This window comes from Nannobrachium achirus (assembly GCF_963921795.1).
Source record: "Nannobrachium achirus genome assembly, chromosome: 4".
Classification (NCBI taxonomy): domain Eukaryota; kingdom Metazoa; phylum Chordata; class Actinopteri; order Myctophiformes; family Myctophidae; genus Nannobrachium; species Nannobrachium achirus.
The window spans coordinates 19,864,768-19,892,663 of NC_137813.1; the positions used below are offsets into that span (position 1 = coordinate 19,864,768).

The 27,896-nt window shown below is 42.9% G+C and overlaps 1 protein-coding gene across 1 annotated transcript; it reads left to right on the plus strand.

Moving 5' to 3' along the window:
- LOC308283636 (transportin-2) lies at nt 1–26,575 on the plus strand. The gene is made up of 25 exons (XM_080724100.1): nt 1–76; nt 2,310–2,409; nt 2,865–2,940; nt 4,277–4,426; nt 5,367–5,473; nt 5,740–5,873; nt 6,867–6,948; nt 7,445–7,567; nt 8,792–8,910; nt 10,516–10,576; nt 11,721–11,892; nt 12,329–12,481; nt 15,332–15,557; nt 15,835–16,006; nt 16,363–16,449; nt 17,598–17,705; nt 18,648–18,806; nt 19,025–19,112; nt 19,341–19,439; nt 21,978–22,073; nt 23,436–23,511; nt 23,882–23,981; nt 24,477–24,551; nt 25,651–25,793; nt 26,443–26,575. Exons 2-24 carry the CDS (start codon nt 2,311–2,313, stop codon nt 25,756–25,758), a joined length of 2,670 nt encoding a protein of 889 aa, XP_080580226.1. The 5' UTR covers nt 1–76; nt 2,310; the 3' UTR covers nt 25,759–25,793; nt 26,443–26,575.
- Nucleotides 26,576–27,896: the final 1,321 nt, after the last annotated feature.

Sequence of the window (27,896 nt, forward strand, 5' to 3'; positions counted from 1 at the left end):
GACAGAAGAGCACAAGAAGGAGAGAACGCGGCCCCGTCGAAGAAAAAAGACAAAACAATCTACACAAAACTATATTGTACGTAAACTGTGTCGTGAACGTGTTGTTGTATTTGATGTTGTTACCGTGGAAATGATGACGACGCCGAACGGCTAGCTAACTAGTTAGTTGGGTAATGTCAACGCGTTGAGAATGTGATAGCGGTTAGCTGGAGTGTTAGCTCCTTTTAACATCGGCTGTCCAGCTAGTTAGCTCAGCGGCTAACGCCAGCAGCAGATTAACGGGGTGGCAAACGGCAACAGTTAGCTTTACTAGCGGCTAACGCCAGCAGTCAGCTAGCTTAGCGGCTAACGCCAGCCCAGCACAACGTGTTGTGGCTACACTGTAGCATTTCTTGATTACCTAACGCGGCAACAGCAGTGTCGATGGCTACACAGTGGTCTAAATACTAATTTAACCATGTACGTATTTAAAGGGACGTGATCACGTACGAGTCAATGATACATAAACAAAGTTAAGTAGCCTTTTAACGAGGCACGTTGTTGAACGCTCGTTGTCCGGGGGGATGGGGTGGGGGGGCACTGCCCCATCGAACCAGGCCTGGGCAAGAAGGGCAGAGGAATTTAACCAACAGTATTTCTGGACTAGGTCAATGTTCGTTTCCAATGCGGCCAACGAGCTAAATGATCCACCCAGGACATGTAGAATTAGTCCCAGTCCGGGTTTGCTGTGTGATATTAGGGCTAGAGCCACGCTGATGGGTGGCCGGCCAGGATCCCCCAGTTTCAGTTTCAGTCCTGCAAAGTGCAAACTTCCCTCTCTGACCGGCCACAAGTCCATCACGACTCCCCTGGACTTCGATATGAGCGAGTTAGTTTCGAGTTTAGACGTTTATTGACGCAGAACAACGGCAAAAGGTTGCGAGTCTTTGAACGCGGGTGAGTCTCTTCACCCGCGGTGGGGGTGGTGTGGGATTAAACCGGTTAAGCCGGGTCACTGGGAGATTTTACGACATGTGTTGTCCACAATGTCCTCGTTTTTGTGCCGCAAGCCGATTTCCAGTTATAATTTTAGGTTTTCACGTGCATGCTTGTATACAGAGACAGACACCTTGTTGGTGCGCCCGTGGTGGCACGAGCTTGACTGGGCGCAGCAGCACGGCAGGCCCTGTCTGCTGCCACCACGACCCCGACACCATGTGCACATGTGCACTGCTCCTCACCACCCTATTGTCTGACATTAATAAGCAACATATGGCCATTGTCTTACTGCCAGTCTGTACTTGAACACACAGGTCGTATCTTCACGGATTAAGAATAATTGGATCCTCATCAATGTCTGTGTTGACCAATTTCTTTCTCATACACCCTTATTATTCTCTATTAAACATTCAAACTATGCAGGCACTTTGTACTAAACCATCACACTCTTATAAATATGTTAAGTCAGGGGACTTAAACTTTTTCAGGCCAAGGACCCCTTAGTTGAGAGAGAGATGAAGCAGGGACCCTCACAACCTTTTCATAGATTCCATATAGTTTCATCGAGTGACGAGCATCTATGCGAGTTATCGGATATAACTGTTGTGGGGATGACTATTGGTGCTTTCACTAATGTGCATGCAATGAGATTGCATGCACACAGATAATCACACAGATAATCAAGTAATGCTGTGTGTATATAGTAACATTGGCTAAAGGCAAATGGCGAACTGTCTTAAGTTCAGAAAATTACATCATTTTACTGCAATGCAGCCTTTAAAACCAGGAAATGAATGCCATATAATATCCCAAATCTAGTCTCATGTCATTGTCAATAAAATATCAATATTGCCACGACTTACATGGACATAATGAAAACGACTAGGAGAATGGAGCCAAGGCTAAAAAACGACAAGCATGGAAGGACGCCATGTGAAATAATGGTGTTTGTCCCTCATGTAATCTAACGGAGTGGTCCTCAAACTTTTCAGGCCGCAACCCCCAAATCATATTTTTACTGGGGACCCCCCCCACCCTGACGAGCACTATGAGTTGAGGCTGTAGATCAGCTATTTTCACAATTTCTGCCTTTAATATTTGACAATTTGGCCAATGTTTAGAGGTATTAAAAAGTCCTTAAATTATCACTTTAGAAATGTGCAGATATACCCTCTATACACTTCAACTTTATGTTGGTTTGTTTACTATTGAGTGCGAAAAGAGTGTTGCAAATTAAGTTAATCATCTGGGGACCCCCCCCAAAATGATTTGGGGACACAAGTTGAGAAGCACTGATCTAATGGAGAGTGTCTTGTTGGATCGTCCCCTAGGATGGAGTGGCAGCCAGATGAGCAGGGACTCCAGCAGGTCCTCCAACTTCTCAAGGACTCCCAGTCGCCCAACACGGCAACACAGAGAGCTGTCCAACAAGTATCCTCCTACCGCAGTGTTCTCATGTCAAGACAAAGTTTCACATCTGAAAATATTTTCTAATTAGTTTTTGTCAATTATTTTGAGAAAATACCAGATCTACAAGCTCATATTGCATAGCTTTGTGAGATGGACTACTTTCCAATAATGTATTGTACAGTACTGTATATAGGGTTAAAGTGTTGTGTGCTTTAGCGCTCTTTTTATGGTGTTTTTTGTTCCGTGTCACATGATGTTGTTTGCCCAGAGAGTGGTTTATATTTTGATTTCCGCTATTTGGAGAATACCAAAAGACTGCTTTCATGTCGATTTATTTTTGTTTAATTTAGATTGTCATAAAGTGACAACCGGGATCCCATCCCTTACATGGCTGTTTACAATTTCCTCCCATTGGAAAGCCTCGCTGCTAACTTTGGCTGTTGTGTTTATGTGCTTGTCCTTAACCGCCATGCCAGAAACTTGAACAGCTCAACCAGTTCCCTGACTTTAACAACTATCTAATTTTTGTCCTCACACGACTGAAAACAGAAGGTAAGTTCCCTGCAAGCCTGTCCTTTAACATCTTACATTGGAACTCGAGCTCACTGGTCTACAATGGGGACCTAAAAAGCCCATAAATTTATACCTCAGACCTCCAGGCCATTAAGGGGCCATTCGATTAATCTCCCTGTTGGCTGAAGTCTCTCTCTTTTTTTTATTTTTTATATCTGTTTATTTCAAATTTTCAGTTTTTTTCTTAATTACAGGCATATCCATTATAGAAAAATGTTTACAATATGTACAGATACAGATACAATCATCTACTTCAAAAAGAACAGACAAAGCAGACAAACTACAGAAGAAATGTTAAAAATAAATAAAAAATAAATAAACAAAAATAAACATTGATGGCAGTACACTAGAGGGGCCGTAGAGCATCATCACAAGCCAACACTGAAAGATAGATAGTAGTTCTAGCAAGCATAAGCTACCAAGGGGCTGCACAACATTAAGTTAGGCTCTTCGTTGTAGCTTGTTAAGCAAATTTATAATGGGCGACCAGATTTTCAGAAAGAGGGGTTCCTTATTTGACAGAGTAAACCGTATTTTCTCAAGGAAGTCTCTCTCTTTTATGGACGTTTTTCCCCAGAGAGGGGAAATGCCTAGGCCCTCCTGGGCTCTGTCTCTCCATAGGATCCCACTCTTAACAGACCGGTTAGAGTGGATCCTATGGGAAAACACAGAGCTACCCCGCCCCTTGGGGTAGGCAAGCTCAAAACAAGTCAATAGCAACTGTATAATAAGATGTTGGCATTGATAGAGAAGATTTATTTTCATGGCCACAAGCCCACAACCAACATACTCTGCTCATCGCATAAATGTATGTTTTATTTTTTATTTGACAAGATGTTAAAATGGATGCAGAGACTCTTAATTTTAAAATATCCATATTGACTAGTTATAAAAATACTTAATTTCTTTTAGATCTGCTATTTTTTGGCAAATGTTCTGCCCCAGGATAATGGATTTTGATTATCGCGATATTGTAAATCGCCATTTCTTTTGTCACAATAATAGTGATATGAAATGTTCATATCGTCCCATCCCTTCTCCACGTCTACACCCTATCCCCATTGTCTGGATATGATGAAACACCCAGCTCATTGACTTTACAATGATACATTTTGTTCCTATATTTTCTGATCCAGATCCTGTCGAACCTGTTTGCAATAAAATCGTTGATCATTTGTATGACAATTAATCGTCAAGTAAAATACCAATCATGATTGTGACTGGCCCTGTTGACAACACACACAGCGTCTTTAATAATCCCTTTGTCCCTTAAATTTGATGTCCCTCCATCCTGTCCTTCATGGCCTCTCTCCAGATGAGCCCACCCGCTCTCTAAGTGGTCTGATTTTGAAGAACAACGTCAAGGCCCACTACCAGAACTTCCCACCGACTGTAGCTGAATTCATCAAGCAGGAATGTCTCAACAACATCGGCGACCCTTCGCCCCTCATCCGTGCCACCATTGGTGAGTGTATGTGTGGGGTAGGGCTGCCTGCAACTAAAGATTATGTTGTAGCGCTGCTGATGTGTTTTTAGTTCGCTCTCTTCCTGCACATGCATTTTGAGAATAGTGTCCCCTCAATGGAGGGCAAAAACGAGGACATTTTAGCCTTTTGGCTGACATAACGTTCATTTGATTTGGTTTTGACTTTTAACATTGGCTGACCCTGTGGTGTCTTGACTGTTCTAACTCTGGGTGTATATACTGTAGGCTTAAATTGGTTTGTCAGTACACTAGCTTTGTAGCAGCAAGTGTCCCACCTCAACCAGGAAGACAATGTTTTTTTTTTTTATTCCATTCCTCCTTTCAATTCACTGTTCCACACACAGTAGACCAATGTTTTAGCTCACAAACGTCGTCAGATGGGCTTATATAATACTACTCACAAACCACACATTAAAATATGAACTAAACTAACTATGCGGTGCACTTCTTGTGCAGCAGTTACTCGTGGATAGACTAACTTGATAATAACACAGATAGGCACAGCTGTAAATTCAAACGTCCTTTTCTTTATTACGAAAATATCTATTATATTTCATATTCATACTCATACTATATTATATAGATTATTACAAATGTTCTGTCAATGTAAGCATATAACACAGCATGTTGCATGATAGTTTCCAAATTTTAATCTACATATTCTCAGGTAGCTCTTTCTCAACCCTGTATGCATCCCTGTATCGTCACACGCTTTCTTTCGGTTTGCCGTTTCCTTGTCTTCCTTCCTTGACCCTCTGGAGGTGATGCACAATAAAACATCTGACTGTCAGTGAAGGTGTTACTCATACTGTCTGATCCAGAGACTCTCATCACCACACACACGCACGCACACATACATACATACTCGTTGCGAGTATTTTGAACTTTATAGTGAGTTCTTCTCTTTTATGGCTCACAGGGATCCTGATCACGACAATCGCCTCAAAGGGCGAGCTGCAGGCATGGCCCGAACTGCTGCCTCAGCTCTGCAACCTGCTCAACTCGGAGGACTACAACACCTGCGAGGTCTGAACCCCCCACTTCAACATTCCCCCCTCCCCCTCTTCATCAGAAAGAGGTCTCGCCCACGTCTCCACCCTATATCCCCATTGTCTGGATATGATGAAACACCCAGCTCATTGATTTCACAATGATAGATTTTGTTCCTATATTTTCTGATCCAGATCCTGTCAGACCCATTTATTTATTTATTTTTTCTTAAAAAAAAAAAAAAAAAAAAAAAATCTCTTGCATTTTGCTTTAACCACCTCCGTGCACGTTCGTCTCTGCAGGGCTCGTTTGGCGCGCTGCAGAAGATCTGCGAGGACTCGTCGGAGCTGCTAGACAGTGATGCTCTGGACAGACCGCTCAATGTCATGATCCCCAAGTTCCTCCAGTTCTTCAAGCACTGCAGCCCCAAGATCAGGTAATGGGACACTCCCCTCCCCAATCCACCAGTTCCTGCCTTCATGTTGCTGGAGATGATGCATAACAACACGCCTGACTGTCAGTGAAGGTCGTGGTACTCATACTGTCTGATCCAGTTGCCCTGCAGTTGTGCTCCGTTATGCCACTTGGACTCGAGTCGTGTAAGAATCCAAAGACTAATCCAAAAACAAACTGCATGTGTTTGAAACTTTATAGTTTTTCAAAGATAATTTAACCTATCACCTTCCCAGTAAGATTAAATGCAATGCATAGGACCAATGTGATTTCACACACATTGCTGTGGACCCTTTGATATTGGATAATGGGTTGTACACCGCCTCATGTCCCTCAATATTCTTCATACTTGAGTCGTGTACTGTGTTGGTCACTGTCAACAAAAAAGTAGGACAAGGTACAGAAACATTGAATTATATATGAATAAAGTAATCTAATAATGACTGTCTTGCTGAACCATAGTGTCCCTATTCATTAGGGAACGATAGCAGATCTCACAACGTGTTGTCATAGATGATTTCTACGTAGAACAAGGACGCCAGCACTCACTTTAGAATGAATTCTTCTTGTTTATTAAAAGGTATCACCCCCAGCAGCCATCAGAACATACGGACGTTTCGGCCAGCAGGCCTTCCTCAGCGTGTTAACTGAGTTAACACGCTGAGGAAGGCCTGCTGGCCGAAACAAGAAGAATTCATTCTAAAGTGAGTGCTGGCGTCCTTGTTCTACGTTCAATGTTTGCCTGAGCCGTGCACCCTAGACGAATGTTTATATGAACCACGTTGCTGACGAGTGCTCCTCTTCTCTCTTCCTGAAGCATAGATGATTTCTGACAAGACATTTGGTGTAGAGGAGGGAAATGTTGGGGGTCTAGAACCCACAGGGAGCAGCTAAATTCATTTGCTTTTTTGACTTCCTTGGTTGTCGATGAGCGTGATGGACCTTTTGGTTATGATTATGCCCTCTGTCTGCACAGGTCACATGCCATAGCCTGTGTGAACCAGTTCATCATTGGCAGAGCCCAGGCACTGATGGACAACATTGACACCTTCATAGAGGTGGGTTTGTAGGAAATTCGGCTATTTCCACTATCAATGTTCTTTTGTAAGTATACAGTTGTCAAATATGTAATTCATTTCTTTGTACATTTAGGTTGTGTCATATCTGCCATGTGCTACTTCGAAGCCTAAAAGCCGTACAGAAATGTAATTGTCAACGACAAAAGCACAATTAAATCGTTAGTCGCAATTATTTGAGTGACAATTAATCGTCATGTAAAATGTCATACTCATGACAAGCCCTACCAACAGTCTGGCGTGAGCACCCTTTCCCCATTGTCTGGATATGATGAAACACCCAGCTCATTGACTTTACAATGATACATTTTGTTCCTATATTTTCTGATCCAGATCCTGTCGAACCTGTTTGCAATAAAATCGTTGATCATTTGTATGACACTTAATCGTCAAGTAAAATACCAATCATGATTGTGACTGCCCTAATGCTGACGTTCTTCTTTCTCTTACATCACCCATCTCTCCCCCACTCCCCCAGAGTCTGTTTGCGCTGGCAGCAGATGAGGACTCGGAGGTGAGGAAGAACGTGTGCAGGGCTCTGGTCATGTTGCTGGAGGTCCGCATCGACCGCCTCATCCCCCACATGCACAGCATCATCCAGGTAATGCCAAGCGTCCATGCCTTCTTCTAGAGTTCCTCCACATATGCATTTGAACCCTCACCCCCTCCTCCCAGCAAGGGGTCTCCACTAGATATGGGACGATAATCGATATTAACGTTTATCGTGAATAAAAAACACTCATGATAATAGTATCGCAGAGATTTAAAGCTATACTGTGTAAGATGCTCAACTAGTGGTCAGTAGCCCTATAGCAAACCGCGTCCGCGTCCTTCGGCCGTTTTTCGTACCTTCACACCCCCACGTCTGCCTCCACAACGCCGAGAGCTATCTTTAGAGGGGTCCCTGGTTCCTGTGCGTTCAGGAATTCCGGAGAAACGGACTACTTCACCCTGCCTGGTAGGCGAGATTACCTTTTGAGTAAAGAGACACACGGGCGACTACAAATATGGCCGCCATAGCGACCCCACTTCAAGATGCGCTGTGATTGGTCGGCAGTGTATAACCCTCGCTGTGATTGGCCGGTAGTGTGATGACGCAATTTTTCCGCGAAAACCGGTCCCCGGTAGGGATCATAGAAAACATATAAAGAGAAGGCTTTAGAAGCTGAAAATAACGGAGTGGGGGTTCTAAAACCTTAGCGATTTAACAGTTAGGACAATTTTAAGATTTGTTTTATAAAAAAAGTTACATGGTATAACTTTAAATTATCGGGATATCGTCCTCCGTCATGCACTGGGATCAATTCACCTTTTATTTGCCGAGCTGCAAAACCGGTACCATTTAAACCCTCTATATTGGTAAAATCTACTTATAATATACGTACTTGATGCAGTATTCTTTTCACTCTATCAAATGTCTTTACCAAAAAATAGACGATCTACAAGATCACAACACGTTGCGTCGCGTTGTGAGCTTGTAGATCTGCTGTTTTTTGGCAAATGTTATGCCCCAGGATAATGGATTTTGATTATCGCGATATCGTAAATCGCCATTTCTTTTGTCACAATAATAGTGATATGAAATGTTCCTATCGTCCCATCCCTTCTCCCACATCTACACCCTTTCCCATTGTCTGGATATGATGAAACACCCAGCTCATTGACTTTACAATGATACATTTTGTTCCTATATTTTCTGATCCAGATCCTGTCGAACCTGTTTGCAATAAAATCGTTGATCATTTGTATGACAATTAATCGTCAAGTAAAATACCAATCATGATTGTGACTGCCCTAATGCTGACGTTCTTCTTTCCGCTCACAGTACATGCTGCAACGGACTCAGGATCCGGATGAGAACGTGGCTCTGGAGGCCTGTGAGTTCTGGCTGACCCTGGCAGAGCAACCCATCTGTAAAGAGGTCCTATCTGGACATCTGGTGCAGTAAGTAACATTAAGAACGGGGAAATCTTGCTCTTTCGACAACCAGCGTTGGCTGGTTAGCTGCTCACCCGCGCTCACGGTTACTGAGGTTAGGGTTTGTAGTCAGGGAATATTATCAGAATACCTGTCAAAGCTGGGAATAAATTCCTTACCAAGCGATTTCTTCACCAATGTTTTCGTAAAGGTGTCTAGTAACATATCTAACAAAGTTTGAAATTCAAAATCCCTAGGACAATCTCTGACAGCTAGTGTAACTTTGGGTCTCATTCACTTACTATACACTATACTACTATTAAGACATGCAATTCTTTGCCATCTGGCCAGTGCTGTATATCGGACCAGTTAGCCATATATGGAGATCCCTGGTACCCATATGGAGATCCATATACTGTATATGGAGCTATGCTGTGAGAGCCCAAACATGCTTAATCAGTTATTCGTTATGTGAAAGTCCTATGACGTCTATGACATCTGACATCCTTTTATGCCCATACATGGAGATCCCTGTCCGTAGAACCAGCCACACAGATATGGGCTGTTAGTGTGGTATGTGACCTCCATATATGGGCATTCCCATATGAAGTCCTGTTAGATATGGGCTTAATATTGATGACATCAGGGTACTCCATATATGGGTATAAAAGAGATTCTGTTTAGTGATATCACAGTGAAGCCAGAGCGTGATGTCAGAGCGGCAAACCCATTCTGTTAAGAGTGGTTCCCCTGACATCACCGTGACATCCGAGCATGATGTCAGAGCGACAAACCCAGAGCCACAGTGTCAGGTGTGACAGAGATACATACATACGGACAAGCTGTGACCGTTCACATACTAATCTGCGACCTGTGGTCGGCTGGACGAAACAAGACTTGATGATAAAGACCCCCTTGAAGCTTGATAAATCTTTCAAATAGAAAATCAAAATCTTATTAGCGCTCACTTTTGTAATAGTTCCTCAAAGTACATCTCTGTTAAAACATGAACTCTTTCTCAATCCTACATGGATTTGCATCCCTAAAATGTCGTCACACGCTTTCTTCGTGTTTCTTTGTCCCTCTGGAGGTGATGCACAATAAAACATCTGACTGTCAGTGAAGGTGTTACTCATACTGTCTGATCCAGAGACATGGATTAAGTTGTAATCTTTGTTTTACTTATGACAAAAACATCACCTTCCAATGTGGGGTCTCACACACTGGAGTCACTGTCTATTGGGGACCGTATGAAGCCAGTTTTAATGTGATCCTCTGAATTTCCAAAGACTTGTCAATGGAAAGTAAATCTGAGACATTTTAAGATGGCACCGCTCCCGCTTTTGTCATGTTGCCTATCCCACAGTCTGAAGCGTGTCAAGTGACATTTGTTTAGATCGGGTGTGAAAACACCTCGGTGTCAGTTCCAGGGTGGAAAGGCTCCAAAGAAGTAAATAATGTCAGTGAGTTGTAATGGATGCGCCTAACTGGAATGTATTCAAGTGTAAACATAACACCCGTTGCTAATAAGCTGCTTTTATACATTGCTCAGTAGGCTGACTCTAGATCCTTCTACTGTTCAATAGGCAGGTGATTTGTTGACCTAGTTTTAATTTCTTCTCTCTTTTATAGACTGATTCCTATCCTGGTGAATGGGATGAAATATTCAGAGATTGACATCATACTACTCAAGGTGAGCTGCTCTTGTCTGTTGCAGTGTTTCATCTGATAGAGGCATACTGATCTATGTATTGTCTTTTGGGCCAAAAGACAATTGGCCTTTTGCCATCTGTATTCCCAAAGCAATCCCACTGTCCCAGTTTGGATGTGATGACGGCTCTCTCCTGTGAGGGTCCCCTATGAAGTTTAGTTCTCATACTGTGTGACACTAACATTAGCGTCCATGTCCCCAAGTGAGTTGCTGTGTTTCCACAGCTCCTGACAGTTCTGACTCACTCTCCCAGCTTTCCTGTTCATTTACACTTTTTTAATACTTTTTGCGCGTGCTTCGCTATTTCTGTCATGTTGCTATGCCACGTACCCAGAAATTGTTGACCTACTAAAGAGCTTTCAATGTATTTTCTGCCTGCAGCTTAATGTTAGCACGGTCCTCCTTAAGCCCCAAATCGACACCACCCAATTAAGCAAAACTCATCTGCCCTCTGCCTGTTGCCTCACAAACCTGTGGGAACCAGGAAATCAAATGATCTCTGGTCTGACATCAAGAAAAGTTGGTCACCTGTTGAATGTATCAAAATGCCGTCTTTCTATTGCAGTGGTTCTCAACCTTTTCAGGCCGCAACCCCCCAAATAATCACATTTTAACTGGGGACCCCCCACCCTGACGAGCACTAAGAGTTGAGGAATTACATTTTGTATAACATGGTTCTATTTCTATTGTGAAAATAGCAGATCTACATACTCACAACGCCTCGCAACGCATGTAGATCGGCTAATTTCACAATTTCTGCCTCTAATATTTGACAATTTGGCCAATGTTTAATATTATTTAGAGGTATTAAAAAGTGAAAAGTCCTTAAATTGTCACTTTAGAAATGTGCATAAACACTATACACTTGAACTTTATGTTGGTTTGTTAACTGTTGAGTGAGAAAACAACATTGCACATTAAGTTAATCATCTGGGGACCCCCCAAAATAATTTGGGGACCTCTGGGGGTCCCGACCCACAGGTTGAGAACCACTGTTCTACTGCCTGAAAATTGGTTTACGATGAGATCAGGCTTTATTGTTTTTTGTTTTTTTGTGTGTTCTCTTATTGTCTGTGTGGGGAACAAAAAAAGAACACGTGAAAGTGTACGTACCTCGTCTTTTCAGGGCGATGTGGAAGAGGACGAGGCAGTGCCGGACAGCGAGCAGGACATCAAGCCTCGGTTCCATAAGTCCCGCACCGTCACCCTCCAGCATGAGGGGGTGGAGGGGGAGGAAGGCGAGGACATAGACGACGACGATGATGACGATGACGACACGTTGTCCGATTGGAACCTCCGTAAGTATTTGGCCCTTGGTACAAGGTACATTTTTCATGAAGGAGGGGGAGGGGGGGGGGGGGGGGGGGGGCATAGTACAGCAGATAAACAGAACTAATGATGTCTGGCACGCACATTCTACATACATTTTTGTTCACTCGAGATTTAACAGTAACTGATCACGGGGAGAGTAATGCAGTTATTTCATATTGTTATTGATTTCTGAATAAATTAAAGAGATCTAAATGTCTTTCTCGTCTGGATATGATGAAACACCCAGCTCATTGACTCAAAATGATACATTTTGTTCCCAAAACACGTTCTGATCCAGATCTACACAGTTGAATCTATTAAGTGCGTTTTAACATAGATCTGCTTGTTTTTGATGATCTACATTTGTCTTGCTGTCTGTCCAGCTCATCACAGATGACCTGCTTGTTTTGTTTATTCCTACAGGGAAGTGTTCTGCTGCAGCCCTGGATGTTTTAGCCAATGTGTTCCGTGACGATCTACTGCCCCACCTCCTGCCCCTGCTCAAAGGCCTGCTCTTCCACCCTGACTGGGTCATCAAGGAGTCTGGGATACTGGTGCTGGGAGCCATCGCTGAAGGTAAGGCCTCGCATGAATGTTCACTCTCTGGTACCCAGATACATTTCTGTATAAATTGAAGAAATGCCTGTTATGTCTTGTCTGGATATGATGACACACCCAGCTCATTGACTCAAAATGATACATTTTGTTCCCAACTGTAGTGTTCTGATCCAGATCTTTTTTTTTTTTGTTTCCCTCCCCCATTGACTCTGTATGAAAGAACGGTGTATTCGGGTGGATGCAAATTTTAAATGTGTAGACAGAAATATTCACAAAAATTAGGTTGCCTACACCAGGGGTCCTCAAATAGAAATCTTGAAGGTCCACAAATATGTTTTTGAAACAGGTCCGGGTCCGGAAAAACAAACATATATATATATATATATCAGAGATTGCGTTAGACCGGAAATTGCCGGATTTGACCGATTTATAATGACAAAGACCGGAAAATATAAACCTCATCGGACATAAGGACCGATTGAAAATGACACGGCAGTTCACCGCAAATCTCTCTCTCTCTCTCTCTCTCTCAATGTCTCTCTCTCTCTCTCTCTCTCTCCCTCATCACTCTGTCTCACATGCACGTCTGGTTGCACAAACACACACGGGTTAAGTACACTTTTTCCTGTTAATAATAACCTGTGTGAAATAAGCTGCATTGGGAGGTAAACGGGAGACACTTTATTGTGAAGGTAAGACAGGAAATGATAGTTGTTGCTGGGTAGGCCTAGTTGTCGGTTTGTTATGTTGTCGCTATGCTCTCTATGAGCTGCCTTGGTTTTGGAATATGAGCGCGCAGTTTAAGTTATAGTACATGAATGGACAGTCAAAAATAAGTTGTATTATCAGAACTGTTTAGCCTAAACATTAATTTGCGAACGGGGCGCTGGGGGAGAGAGAAGACAGCAGTCCATTTCAGCGTCATTTTGCAATGCGCACTGTGAACCCATGGGAATTATTGAAGGCACGCAGGACAACTACAACCCATATAAAACAAACTTTATACACTCGATTGAAGTTCTTTATGAGGAGATGTTATGGAAACTGTACAAGATCACCACCAAAGCCTTTTCAACCTTCCCAAAGTTGCATAACAGAGATGCAGGATGATCGTGACCACTCGACCATACTAGTGAGTAGTCTATAATTGATTCCTTTCTGGCCAGATTAATCTATCAACCTATGAAACATTGCGCAGACCCCACTTTCAGACTATTTCTCATTATTCTGTACATTATTATGTGTTGGCCTGAAATATGATGCAGAACAGAAACAACTTGTTATGAAACCATGCAGTATCTGTGCAAACACACAGCCTGCGTGAGTAGTCCAATATAATTAATTTCAAACTATGTTTTTTGTACAGCCTACTACTCCTTTACATTCAATTAGTTCAGTCCCAACTATACAGCAGGACTTAAACTGTTGTTATTGGCTATGTTTTTGCACCTGCTTGTCATCCATGCATTCAAATTATTATGTCCGGTATTTTTATCAGATGTCCGATAAATTTTAATCATGCCGGTCACGATGACCGGCTGTTAAAAATCCTAGCGCAACCTCTGATATATATATATATATATATATATATATATATATATATATATATATATATATATATATATATATATATATATATATATATAAAAATAAAGTAATGGTCTGTTTCCAGATTCTTTATTAAAAGGTCTTAGGTCCTTAAATTATGAATGGCCTCACTGTCATCTGGCCTGGGGACTCCTCCAAAATCATTTGGGGACCTCACTTGACTGAAGTGCAACAACCCATTGAAGGGAGATTACAGAATGTTTAAATCAAAGTGGAGCAGAGATATTTTGCGCTAATGTTTGTTGCTTTGTTTCCTTTTAACAAACTGGGATAATTTTCGAATAATTTATGCTTGTGTCACAACATGAATATCGATCTGAAAACAAGTATCGCGCGTCAGAGACTAAAGCGGCTCGTAGCTCACTCCTGTACCGAGTAGGGAGGCTACTGCGTGCAGCTCACAGCTAGCTTAGCTGCATGGCTCGCTGGCTGCATATCCATGCAGAAAGAGAGAGACGGCGGTGGCACGTCCCGACAAACTCTCTGGAGAGAAGATTACAATCCTGCAAACATATTCACGTTGATGTTGTTGTGCGTGAATGAAGCCCACTGGTTTATAGTTGAGCTGTTGCAGGCTGCAGCTCCGAACGCTTCGAGTAGCCTACTACTTGGACGCTTCCGTGGTCTCTGGAATGAACTCTAGTGACCCAGCTGGTAACAGCCTATCAGCGTAGAGATGACAACCCATGTGGGCCGGCATCAGCCAATCAGCTCGTCGTTGTCCCTCTCTCTCTCTCTCTCTCTCTCTCTCTCTCTCTCTCTCTCTCTCTCTCTCTCTCTCTCTCTCTCTCTCTCTCTCACACACACACACTCACAGCGCATGCAATGAAGTGAAACGAAACGAAAATATGTTTCCTTTTTTTTCTTTTTCTTTTTTTTTACTATAATTCGTCCTGGGTCCGGTCGGCGGTGCCTCGCGGTCCGGACATGGACCGCGGTCCGCCTATTGAGGACCCCTGGCCTACACCATTGATTACAAAAAGTAAAACTGATCGAAATCAGGATGGCTATAATGTTGCTAAAATAGGTAAATATATAGAGAAAGATTATTATGATTACAAAAAGTAAAACTGATCGAGATCAGGATAGCTAAAATGTTGCTAAAATAGGTAAATATATAGAGAAAGATTATTATGATTACAAAAAGTAAAACTGATCGAGATCAGGATAGCTAAAATGTTGCTAAACTAGGTAAATGTATAGAGAAAGATTATTAGTCACAAGCTCTTAAAACATTCCATTTCTCTCCCCATCCTCCAGGCTGCATGCAGGGCATGGTCCCCTACCTGCCCGAGCTCATGCCCCACCTCATCCAGTGTCTGTGTGACAAGAAGGCCCTGGTGCGCTCCATCGCCTGCTGGACCCTGAGTCGCTACGCCCACTGGGTGGTGTCCCAGCCCCCCGACTCCCACCTCAAGCCCCTCATGACGGAGCTGCTGAAACGCATCCTGGACGGCAACAAGAGGGTGCAGGAGGCTGCCTGCAGGTGGGTGCATCAAGGAGCGACTGTATGCAAGTACCCTGTCTGTCCTGAGTTGTCCTCTATAATCTTCCTCATTCTCCTCTTAACCCATTTAGGCCTGAACACATTATGACGCAATATTTTATGCTTTAAATATAACAAAAATAACAGATATACAAGCTCACAGCGCGGCACCGAGTGCCACGCTGCGAGCTTGTAGATCTGCTATTTTTGAAAATTCGTGAAAATTTCCGGTCTCAAATGACATCTCATTTCATCCATTGTTACTTGTTTTGCTCAGCGCGTTTGCCACCCTGGAGGAGGAGGCATGCACAGAGCTGGTCCCCTACCTGAGCTTCATCCTGGACACGCTGGTGTTTGCCTTTGGAAAGTACCAGCACAAGAACCTGCTCATCCTTTATGACGCCATAGGCACCCTGGCCGACTCTGTGGGCCACCATCTCAACCAGCCAGTAAGTGACATGACCTTTATCCCAGGCTGCCAAGACCCTATCGCTGCCGTCAGGCAGAAACCTGCTACTGTATCTCCATATTCTAATTCTGTGTGTGTGTGTTCAATTAATGTCCTACTTCTGAATAAATTAAAGAGATCTAAATGTCTTTCTCATCTGGATATGATGAAACACCCAGCTCATTGACTCAAAATGATACATTTTGTTCCCAAACACTTTCTGATCCAGAGAATCTATTTAAGCGTGTGTTGTCATTAACGTTTCTGTTGGTCGGTGAACACTATACTGTGTGTATGGTATATCTCTAGTGTTATTAGTCATATTGTACACACAATTTTCTGTTCATGTTTCTCAAGGAGTACATCCAGAAGTTAATGCCTCCCCTCATTGCCAAGTGGAATGAGCTGAAGGATGAAGACAAGGATCTCTTCCCTCTGCTGGAGGTAAACACACATGCATGTTTTCCCCATCTACCATAAAACATCACTGTTTAAAGAAATCTGCTCAATGGGGTATTTACACTGAATTGCGACGAGCTGCTTTAAGGGTCGTTCACAATGAGCCCTCTAACTATGAAGATAACTATTGTTCACCATTGTCATTTTTTTAATAGTTGGTGTGTACTCTGCCATCCACTTGAGTTAGAATGATCGTGGCTATTCACACTACAAACTAAGCAGCTTTACAGGGCCACATTGGAAACAAGTGTTTCATTGTGCTTTTGTGTGTTTAATGTGTGTCGAAGTTATATTATGATTACTTGTCATTCTTTTACCAAAATAACACGAGTACACAAATGATGCTTGGCGAGTTAGCAGACTAGTCTTCCTACTCTTTACACTATGGTACATTATACAGCCTTAGCAAGAATGTTTTCAAACTTACCAGAGACCTCCAACAAAGTTGCTAAATGTTAGTGGTTAATATGCCCTTGTCCTTCCATCAGGTATGCTCCCGACCCTGTTCCCCTGCTTCCCCATCTCCATCCACACGCTGTGATGAGCTTACTTTCAGACACTCGAATCCTGAACATTCCATGTGGAACTTTCTTTTTACTCTGAGACGTGTGGTGGTTGGGGACTGAGGTGACGGGTCTTAGCAGCACCTAGATCCTCTGTAGCAAGAAACAGGTCTTCAATTTCAGGATAGTTTAATCTAACTAGTTCAAAGAATATACCGGCTATCTGGTATAATGCAAGCAACTGCACTCAAGGTGTCCTTTTTCAGAGTTAAAAGATTTCGGCTGCACTGACGGTGCTAAATGTTCCTTTTTATTTGATTCTGTGAAATACCAAAGTGTCAATCGTACCAACAAGCTGAACATTGTTCAACTAGTGCTATGTTTTCCGGAGTGACAAAGCCACAATTCGAAGCTTTCAATTAAATGCCTTTATTCTTGCCTCTCCTGAAAAGCTTCTTTAACTTGCAGTGTGAAGGCACCCTAGGTCAAAACATGACTTGCATTCTCTAGAAAACGTTTAAATATTTTGTATATATTATTCTTTGGTAATTGGTAAAAAAAAATATACTGTACTTATGTTTCTATACTGTTTTATCGTTGTTTAACTAGCCCTTCTATCTTTGTCTCCAGTGTCTGTCGTCAGTCGCCACAGCCCTGCAGAGTGGTTTCCTGCCTTACTGTGAGCCTGTGTACCAGCGCTGCGTCACCCTAGTCCAGAAGACACTTGCACAGGCTATGGTAAGAACATGCACACCCTAACACCAATGACGTGCTATGAGTGTTATATAGCCACTAGTGATGGGTCTATAGCTTTCTTTCGCTACAGCTGCTGCGAGCTGCATGAGTTCTCCCTTAGAGGCATGGCTCAGGGATGCAACAGGTGTTGCATTTAGTGCTCAATGTCTATAGGGCTTAACTTGTTGGTATGATCAAGAGATGACTTTCGCACACTGCTTCTCATCTCATGTAACATGTAGTTACACTGTCATTTTGGTTTCGATATGTACCAATGACACAATCATACCCCGCCCAACTTATGTGCTCCAATAATATTTGGTACTCACTACACGTACTACACTACAACTGATGGATTTAATTTAAATGTATCTAGTCTTCTAGTGGTTAACATGCCCTTGTCCTTGGATCAGGTACGTTCCCCACCCTGTTCCCCTGCTTCCCCATCTCATCCACACGCTGTGATGAGCTTATTATTTCAGACACTCGAATCCTGAACATTCCATGTGGAACTTTAATGACTCTGAGACGTGTGGTGGATGGGGACTGCACCTAGAGCTTCGGTAGAAAGATACAGGTCTTCAATTTCAGGACCATTTTGTCTAGTTCAGAATAAATCAGCTATTTGGTATAATGTAGACGAGCAACTGCAATCGAGGGGTGTCCTTTTTCACAGTTTACAGATTTGGACGGCACTGATCAGTAAAACATTTTAGCATCATTCTCACAGTTGAATTCCAAGTGACAATTCCAAGTATTTTCGTCCCTGTGGCCTTCATTGGCGTGACTGAACGAGATCCACACTACCCACTTAAACAAGGGCTTGCGTGTAAAACACTGCTTGATTAGTGTCCATACACTCAATTATCTGCTGATAGAGGGACTGATTCCAAGTCTGTTTTAATGTGAGATTGAGTGTATCCCAACATATGTGTGCGCACACAGATGTACAACCAGCACCCAGACCAGTATGAAGCCCCCGACAAGGACTTCATGATCGTGGCTCTGGACCTGCTGAGCGGCCTGGCTGAGGGCCTGGGTGGCCACGTGGAACAGCTGGTGGCTCGTTCCAACATCATGACGCTGCTCTTCCAGTGCATGCAGGTACTGTGTGTGTGTGCGTGCGTGTGGCAGAATAATCTTTCACATATCTGGATATGATGACACACCCAGCTCATTGACTCAAAATGATACATTTTGTTCCCAACTGTAGTGTTCTGATCCAGATCCCTACAGGTTTAGCTAGATGTGTCTTCAGAAATGAATGCAAATGTGTTGTTGAGCCCTAATATCTCAAGTTGCTGTTTGTCTTGGTTTTGCAGGACAGTATGCCTGAGGTGAGACAGAGCTCCTTCGCACTGCTGGGAGATCTAACCAAGGCCTGCTTCCCTCACGTCAAGCCCTGTATTGGTGAGTTATGTGTGTTTCAGTGTTTTGAAAATGTCTTTCTCATCTGGATATGATGACACACCCAGCTCATTGACTAAAATGATACATTTTGTTCCCAAAACAACGCTCTGATCCAGATCTGCAGATGAATCTGTTAAGCATTCATGTGTTGACTTTTAACGTGTGTGTGTGTGTGTATATATACACAGCATGTTAACCAGAGTGTGGTGCTCTCTTTTGTCCCTGTAGCTGAGTTCATGCCCATTCTGGGACTCAACTTGAACCCAGAGTTTATCTCCGTGTGTAACAACGCCACCTGGGCCATCGGCGAGATCTCCATGCAGATGGGTGAGAAACCTGGTGCCTCTTTTAATTTATGATCTCACTTCTCTTAACTTCCTTTTTGGCTCTTTTGTTCTTTGTCCTTTCTGTCTTGCTCTTTTATTTGTCCTTTAACTGTTTTGCTCTCACGTCGGCCCTTTGTGTGATACAGTATCTTAGTGACCCTTCTTCCATTAACCTTGATCTAATTACTCTGAAGAAACACTGGCACCTCTACTTAGCTTTGTAGACTAGAATAGTAGAATACCTTTCTGTGTGTGTTTCTTGTCCTGTTTCTTGCTCTTGAAACCTAACTGGTAGCTTACTTTGAGATGGAATTGGGAGGCATTGCATTCATATGCATTTCTGTGTGCCTCTGGATCATTGATTGAGTAGGACACTAGGACCGCATGCTTGTGCAGAGTGCCAGGACATTGCAGTGCATTGAACGTAGATTTTAGATGGAGCCTTGGATAAAATGGAGCATGAATCTTCCACTCATCTAACTTGATTGCTCGTGTGAGTCCGGTTATGCAGCTATAGAGTGTGTTTTTGAGTGTGTTCAGGCCAGCGCTGCATTCCTCCCTGATCAGCCCTAGTGACTATGTGTGTGATATCCCCACAGGCAGAGGTGACAAGCAGGAAACGGGGAATGATGCAGGTGAGCTTAGGTAGACCAATGGCCCGGTCAATCAACGCTTTCAGAATAAAGAGCAGTAGAAAGGACTGTGGTAGAGAATGATTGACTCTTGTGTTTGATAGATTTGATCTCTGTTCATTTAGAAGTGTTGATTTGTCTCTTCTCCCTGCTGTAAAAACCTGGTTTTTAAATGATAACGTAGAAGACTAGTTTTCCTGTGAAAGAAAATGTATCGCAAAATATTAGATGGAACAATGGTGTTGATGTATATTTTGGAAGTATTGATGACAACTCTGGATAAGGTTATCAGGATGACTTACTGAAAACAACCCATTTTCATATGTAAATTTCCATGTGAAGCGCAACCATGTTACTATTATACATACAAACTGCATGGGGGAACGTGTTTACTTTTCGCTCCAAAGAATCAAACTAGGGATGGACATCGGTATCGGCCAATATCAGAAATCGGCAGGTATCATATCAAACCGGCCAAATCGGTGATCGGCAGGTCACTGACATAAATATGCCAAAATCGGCCAATTGTATCTCTTGCACTGCACAGCATGATGCTCGGTCCTGTGACGTAAACATTAGCAAGTAGCAGCCAGTCTACTTAGTGGCAGCCTACAGAATACAGATGGTGCTGATTACCTTTGCAATGTAAGGATATATTCCATAATCCTGTGTCAATGTCGTCTCCAAAAAGAAGGGGGGGAAAAAGCATGCGTCACCTGCTTTCCTCCTGCCTAGTCCAGACGGTCATATTAGACTGGATATTGTCTGTGATTTTGGATATTGTACTATTGTGATTGATTTGGCATTAGTGTTCTTCTAGCTTATTGCTACTCAAATTGAAGTATGTCTTGTAGGCCTACTTGGCCTGAAACAAAAGGGTATTGGAGCAACCCTATTTCCTAGTTCTTAGCTAAAGAAATCGGTATCGGAAAAATCGGTTTTGGCAGGTCAGACCTTCATAAAACCGGTGGATCGGTATCGGCCAAGAATTTTGCAATCGGTCCATCTCTAAATCAAACAATCATCATTTCCAGAGTAAAATTCCTGAGGCCTGTTTCACGAAACCTAGATTGGGGATTAAGCTGTGATTCATCAACTATCCTGGATTAAGTTATCCAGGATCAGCCAGCAGAAGAACACCGCTCTAGTCCTTGGTTCAGTGATTGGTCGCGATCAAGGAATCTACGATCAACCTCATAGGCTTTAAAAGGAATACGTGAATCCGCATTCCTTCCTTCCTCAACTGTAACTCTGGTTCCAACAAAACACATTGTTTTAGATATTGCTGATGTGGATATGATGACAAACCCAGCTCATTGATTTACAATGATACATTTTGTTCCCATATTATGTCTGATCCAGTCAGCATGGGGGGGAATTGTCGCTGCACTAGTGATCAGCAGCCAGCAGGGAGTGTAACTGGGAGTGTGTTCCTCCACATGTGTTACCCCCCTCACTGTCATATTAAAAGTGGCTGAAGACTTGGATGTGTTTTGGGGGAGACGTGATTGTCTACTAGGGCTGGGCTGGGTTATATTGTGATATGAGACTATGTCACCTGGGATTTTATGTATCGTCTTTTCCTGTTTGCAATCACTTAAAGGCGTTGTGTTTTATACTTAAAATTAAATTTATAATGAATTATAGATATGGTGATATTTAGGAACAATATATTGTGATTATTAGATTCTGTCCATATTACACAGCTCTATTGTCTACGCCCTCTCAAGACCAACAAGTAGGGGTCGGCAGTGGCAGGGACGCATCCATGAGGGAATTGGAAAGGACTAAATTGGGGAGGGGGAAAACCATAATGATGGCACTCCAAAAGCTGCCAACAACTCTGGCGGGACGAAGGATGTTCCCTGGTGTTTGACTGTGTCGTGTCTTGGCGGTGTGTTTTCCAGGTGCAGAGATGCAGCCCTACGTGGGCATGGTTCTGCCACATCTGGTGGAGATCATCAATAGGCCCAATACCCCCAAGACCTTGTTGGAGAACACAGGTAAACCCCTTCCCCTATAAACATATCCTCAACAGATATTCTGACCATAATTGTCTTGGCATGGGTGTGTACTGTCTATGGGATAAAGCAGTGGTTCTCAAACTTTGAAATTTCAAGGACCCTCCTCAACTCTGACCGCATACGCTAATAGACCCAATTTTTGGGATTGACGTCGGGTGATTAATGTGTGCGCATCAGTTTTTTGGAAATGCATCTAAATGTTCTTTATCTGGATATGATGAAACACCCAGCTCATTGAATCAAAATGATACATTTTGTTCCCAAAACGCAATTCTGATCCAGATCTACAGGTGAATCTATTAAGTGTTTGTGTTGACATTAACGTGTGGGGGTGCGTGTATATATATATATATATATATATATATATATATATATATATATATATATATATATATACACACACACACAGAGTATATACTGTATGTTAACCAGAGGTGCAGTGTTCTCTCTTGTCCCTGAGCCGAGTTGATGCCCATTCTGACTGGGACTGGACATGTGTATCATGCCATGTAACTGCCCCTGCTACAAAACACAAATCATACCTGTGTGAAGTGAGTGGTGCAGATGATCGGCCGACATGACATGAGAGGGACATAGAACATTAGTATTTGATGCAATAGAAGTTAAAAACACTTGGAAAAACACATGCACATTCACACAGGCAAGTATTGGAGCAGTTAGCACCGCTCAAACAGATGGGGATGTAGGTGGTGGGGGTGCGCAGAGCCTGGTCTCTGGGATGACTCTCTGTGGTTTCACAGATGGGGTCTTTCGGGGACAGGTTCCACTATACTTGAGGGGGAGGAAGGGGTGGTGGCCTGCTTTGGTGCTTGGCTGGTGCCTAGTTAACTTTACTTGCGGTGCGTTTTAACAACGGACGGCAGTCTGTCGTATTTTCCGTAATTGCGTTATTTGTCAATGGGACCCGGCAACTAATGGCGATAGCAGGCAATAGTGGAAAACGTCGCCCAAAGAAATGTCAATATTTTATCTTTTGGAAGACATCGCCCAGAGTTGCCGGCTGTTGCCCACTGTTAAAACGTAGGGTTAGAATTGGTGGTCAATTAGAACAGAGCATTGTGATGGACCTCCCGTCTCGGCTCAGATTATCCTCACATAGCAGCTAGCATACTTTTCAGAAGATTTGGGTGATTTGAGTTTATATACGGTACTTTGAATTATTACTTAATTAATTTAAAACTAAATTGGGGGTGCATTTGAGAGCAATGTATCATCACTTTTGCGAGGTACTTTTCGCTGCTACTTTAATATTCAAACAGCCAGACCGACTGTACAGTATGTAACTGAACCGAACCCCCTGGTGTGTCCCCATGTGTGCAGCCATTACGATTGGCAGGCTGGGTTATGTCTGTCCCCAGGAGGTGGCGCCACAGCTGCAGCAGTTCATCAGACCATGGTGAGTCACAGTGAATGGAAGTGTTTTTAGTTACTGAATAGGTGCTTGGTCTACCTACGTTCTTTTTCTTAGATTACTATTTCTATGCATTTGATGTGTTGGTGTTGATGTATTACCTTGCTTATTGTAAGTCGCTCTGGATTAAGAGTGTCTGCTAAATGCCTAAATTGTAAATTAAAGTTCTATCTATTTTTAGATCTTGCCGATCTGGATATGATGAGACACCCAGCTCATTGATTTACAATGATACATTTTGTTCCTATTATTTCTGATCCAGAACCTAAAGCCTGTGTGTATGTAGGTTTGGTTTGTTTAGTTTATGGTTTTGACCTTGTAACAAAACATTTGTTGTAACCACTCCTCTGCCCAGGTGCACGTCGCTGAGAAATATCCGGGATAACGAGGAGAAGGACTCTGCGTTCCGAGGAATCTGCATGATGATCGGCGTCAACCCTGGAGGAGTGGTGCAGGTGGGTGTTTTGTTTTGCTTACCGGATTACTGGGAACATAACTTGATGCACAGTGATGTGGAAATGGAAGTGACCCCTCTTTCAATGATTCGTAAAACACAAAATCTGTCTTTGTCCTTATGTGTTCAACCAAAAATAAGCTATTGTGTAGAATACCATGTGTGTCTTCATAAGAAGGTTTTTAGAAGCAGATACTACTGATCATAATTTGTCATAAAGTCTGTTGTATTTGTCCGGACATGGCAAGTAATAAAGTCTGTCAAACTGTAGAATTTGAAAGAGGATGAACCCTCCACACATCACTGTAACAGAAGTTTATTTTGCTTTCTCAATGCAAAGCTACTCTATGATGAACCTTAAACAAGACACTCGAAATCTGACAAATTAATGTGTGGATTTTTTATGTTCTGAGATCTGTTCTTAGGAGAAGCAGAGGGTCACCAACAGAATGTAGAAAAAGTAATAACATTAAATATTGTTCATGTGTATGTCCAGGATTTCATCTTCTTCTGCGATGCAGTGGCTTCCTGGGTGAACCCCAAGGATGACCTGAGAGACATGTTTTATAAAGTAAGTATTATGACCCAAAGGCATTTCCCTTCATCCTAAAAAGCAACATTTTTGCTGTATTTTTTTTTACCTGCTTGCAAGCTGTAATGAGCTCACATCAGACACTCAAATTTGAACATTCCCTTTTTGGAACTTGGACTTTTAAAGTTTGACCCATTTTAATATAAAATGGTGAGGTTTTTTCAGAGTGACAAGATGGAACACTTAGAAGTCCATTTTTACCTTTGACACAATCCCTCCCAACTTGTGTGGTCCCAACATTTGGTGCTCAGTGTAGAGCTGGACTTAATTTAAATTATTTTAGGGGCAGATTTAGATTATGGCAGATATTTTGATCGTGTGAACACTGCTTACCAAGGATGCATCAGTGATGTCAGTGTCATTGCAACCAAAGGTCGCAGTTAACCAGTTAACCATGATGTCATCATGTTCTGATGTCACGGGAACCACTCTACCAGAATGGGTTTGCCACACTGGCTTCACTGTGATGTCACACTAACAGAATCCCTTTACACCTATATATGGAGATCCCTGATGTCCACATCCCTGATGTCATGACATGAGTCACATGACATTATCTATCTCCCAAAGCCCCATAGTCACAGCGCTTCTGAGGCACATAAGTACCATTACAGTTGAATTAAATGTAATCGGGTAGGGAAGAATCTTGGCCAATGTGAATGCTGGCCAGCGGGGACCAGACAATGATATTCGGGAGCGGTTTGAATCAATCTGACCCAGTCTAAATTCGACCCTTTGTCTTCTAGTGTGGTTAATATGCCCTCAATCAGGTACTGTATGCTCTCCGCCCAATCTCCAGCCACACACTGTGATGAGCTTATTTCAGACACTCGAATCCTGAACATTCCATGTGGAACTTTGTTTACTCTGAGACGTGTGGTGAATGGGGGACAGCAGAGACCTGTATTAACACCTAGAGCCTCTCTGTAGTAGGAAACAAAACCTTTCAGGACCAATCGAGCTAATTAGACGCCATGTTGAGAATAAATAATATAAATTGAATGAATTTCAAATCCAACCTGCCACTTAAGCTTTCAGGTCTTGCTGATTGTTGCGTGTTTGTGTGGTCTCTCCTTAGATCCTGCATGGCTTCAAGGACCAGGTGGGCGAGGAGAACTGGCAGCAGTTCTCAGAGCAGTTCCCCCCTTTGCTGAAGGAGCGTCTATCAGCCTGCTATGGCGTCTAGCCCACCCTGGTCCACACGGGACACAGGCCTGTTAGGTAGGACCACCCCACCTAAAATAGCATGACCTACTGTGTTTCTCCTTGTTTGGAAACACAACAACTCATTGATAAAACAATGATAGAAACACTGATAGATGTTCTAATCCAAACCCTGTAGGATTCTAGCCTGGCTTACACTGGCTTTACTGCATCCTGACTCTGGAAGGCTCTTTTGTTCTTGCATATTAATAGATCAGTGGTTCTCACATGTTATGTGAAGGACCCCATATTTACATGCATTTGGCCGCTGCCCCACAATTTTTCAAGATTCTTCTAAATCTTTCGTATAGCTATTTTCAAATGGCTTAATAAAATAAGAGCTAAAAGTTGGTTACCTTTTGATGCTCTATGAAAGATTTAGCTTGGGAAGCCCTGGAACCCCCTCATGGACCTCACTATGAGAACCCCACGTCTTTAAGTCTACTAAGTATTTAGTGTTGCGGCACATTCCAACTTAATAGCCCAGCTGTGTTGTGCCACAGAAATGACGTGTTTAGCGAATTAAATAAAAGAATATGAAGCCTACTCAGACCTACCTAGTCGTGCACCTCGCAGGCCTTTGCCTTACATTTTATTGAACAGTTCCAGTATCCCTCCATGGACCAACTGGCCTCTGACCTGATGTTTGTTTTTGTTTCCTCCGTAGGTTCATCTAGGGGAGGGTTACTGGGGGAACTCATCCATCTGTGTAAATGCACTGCCCTGACCGCAGGGGGGGACGGCGAGCGACGCGACTGGCCTTGACCCTCCGCTACGGACGGCCCCCTTTTCCCGTGCGCCCTGTGTGTTTCTGTGAGGGTGGGTGGGAAGGAGGGTGGTGGGTGTGGGAGGGTAAAACCGGGGATTTACACATACCTCTTGGGTCAAACGCCTAGTGAAATCCGACACACTCAAAAAGTCTTGCCGACTACGCGGCAGGGATCCCAGAAAGGGTAGGGAGGGCGGGTGGTATAGGCAGAAAGCATCGCCTTCTGCAGATAGGTACATATACAATGGAATTATCTGAAGCAGCCTTGGGAGCCACAGTTAAAAATACCACAATGCACATAAATATGTTGACTGGCACACATAGACATATTAAAGACGGGCTGCCCTGCCTGAGAGGTCGATGCACAGGCACACATCCATAAACAATAGGCATTGGTAATCCATGTCGGGCTGTGGGTGGGACAGATGTAGCGCTAAAATTGCTAGCCACCTAAAGGCTGGCCAGAGGTAAAACTAAAAGAAAAAAAGCATGAGATGCTTTTAGTACATAAATAATGCGGGAGCTGTACAAGAGTAATTTGCACCTTTTTACGCAAACTACACACACCATTCATAGACATTACATAGATGTAGGTCTTCTTCTCTCAAGGTGTTATTTTAGCCACATTTTTGTTCCTTCCTCTTCCCTTGGTTGCTGAATTTTATTTTTTTCTTTGTTATTGATCCATATTTCTCATCTCGTTTGGGGAAAAACGAACTACACATTGGGTCTGTTCTCTAGGTTTTCACCACATCAGTGCATACCCCCTCCCGCAAGTCAAGACCGTATAGTGCTGAATCTGTCATTAATCGTTTTACTAGCTGTGATAAGGGAATGAGAGACAGAGTTGTTGCATGGCAAATAATACCTCTTGTTGAGTGACGCATGTTAGACTGAAATATGTCCGTCTTGTTGAGCATTTACACAATGTTTTCTCTCTTTTGGCTTCATCAATAGAACAGGGTTGCCATCATTTGAAGGTGGCAGACATGGCTCTCTCGCCCCCCTCCCGCTCATAACCTGTTGTGCGCTCAACCCCCTCTTGTCCCCATAGGTAATGGAGGTTGTGCGTTGTTTTGTTGAGGATCCACCTTAGGTAGATACATAGATAACAGGGTTCAGCTTCCTCTCTGGCTGTTAAGAGAATCACTGCAACAGTTCTAATACTGTAGAAAAGACGAGAATCCGTTTGCTGCTACTGCTTCTTTGTTTTTAGACTATTTACAAAACGGGCTTTAAAGAGAGCGATAAGGCATCGGTAAGATCTTAAAAGTTAAGTGAGTTGGTTCTTATCGATATAAATGCACTTTTTCTTTTTGTAAGAAATTTAGAATCTCACTCTTAATGATACT

Excerpts from the sequence above, each read along its gene's own strand:
- LOC308283636 (XM_080724100.1), top strand. The coding sequence starts at position 2,311 with ATGGAGTGGCAGCCAGATGAGCAGGGACTCCAGCAGGTCCTCCAACTT. Across the intron at positions 4,427-5,366 it reads CCTCATCCGTGCCACCATTG|GGATCCTGATCACGACAATC; the intron begins GTGAGTGTATGT and ends TATGGCTCACAG. Across the intron at positions 15,558-15,834 it reads GTGCAGGAGGCTGCCTGCAG|CGCGTTTGCCACCCTGGAGG; the intron begins GTGGGTGCATCA and ends TGTTTTGCTCAG.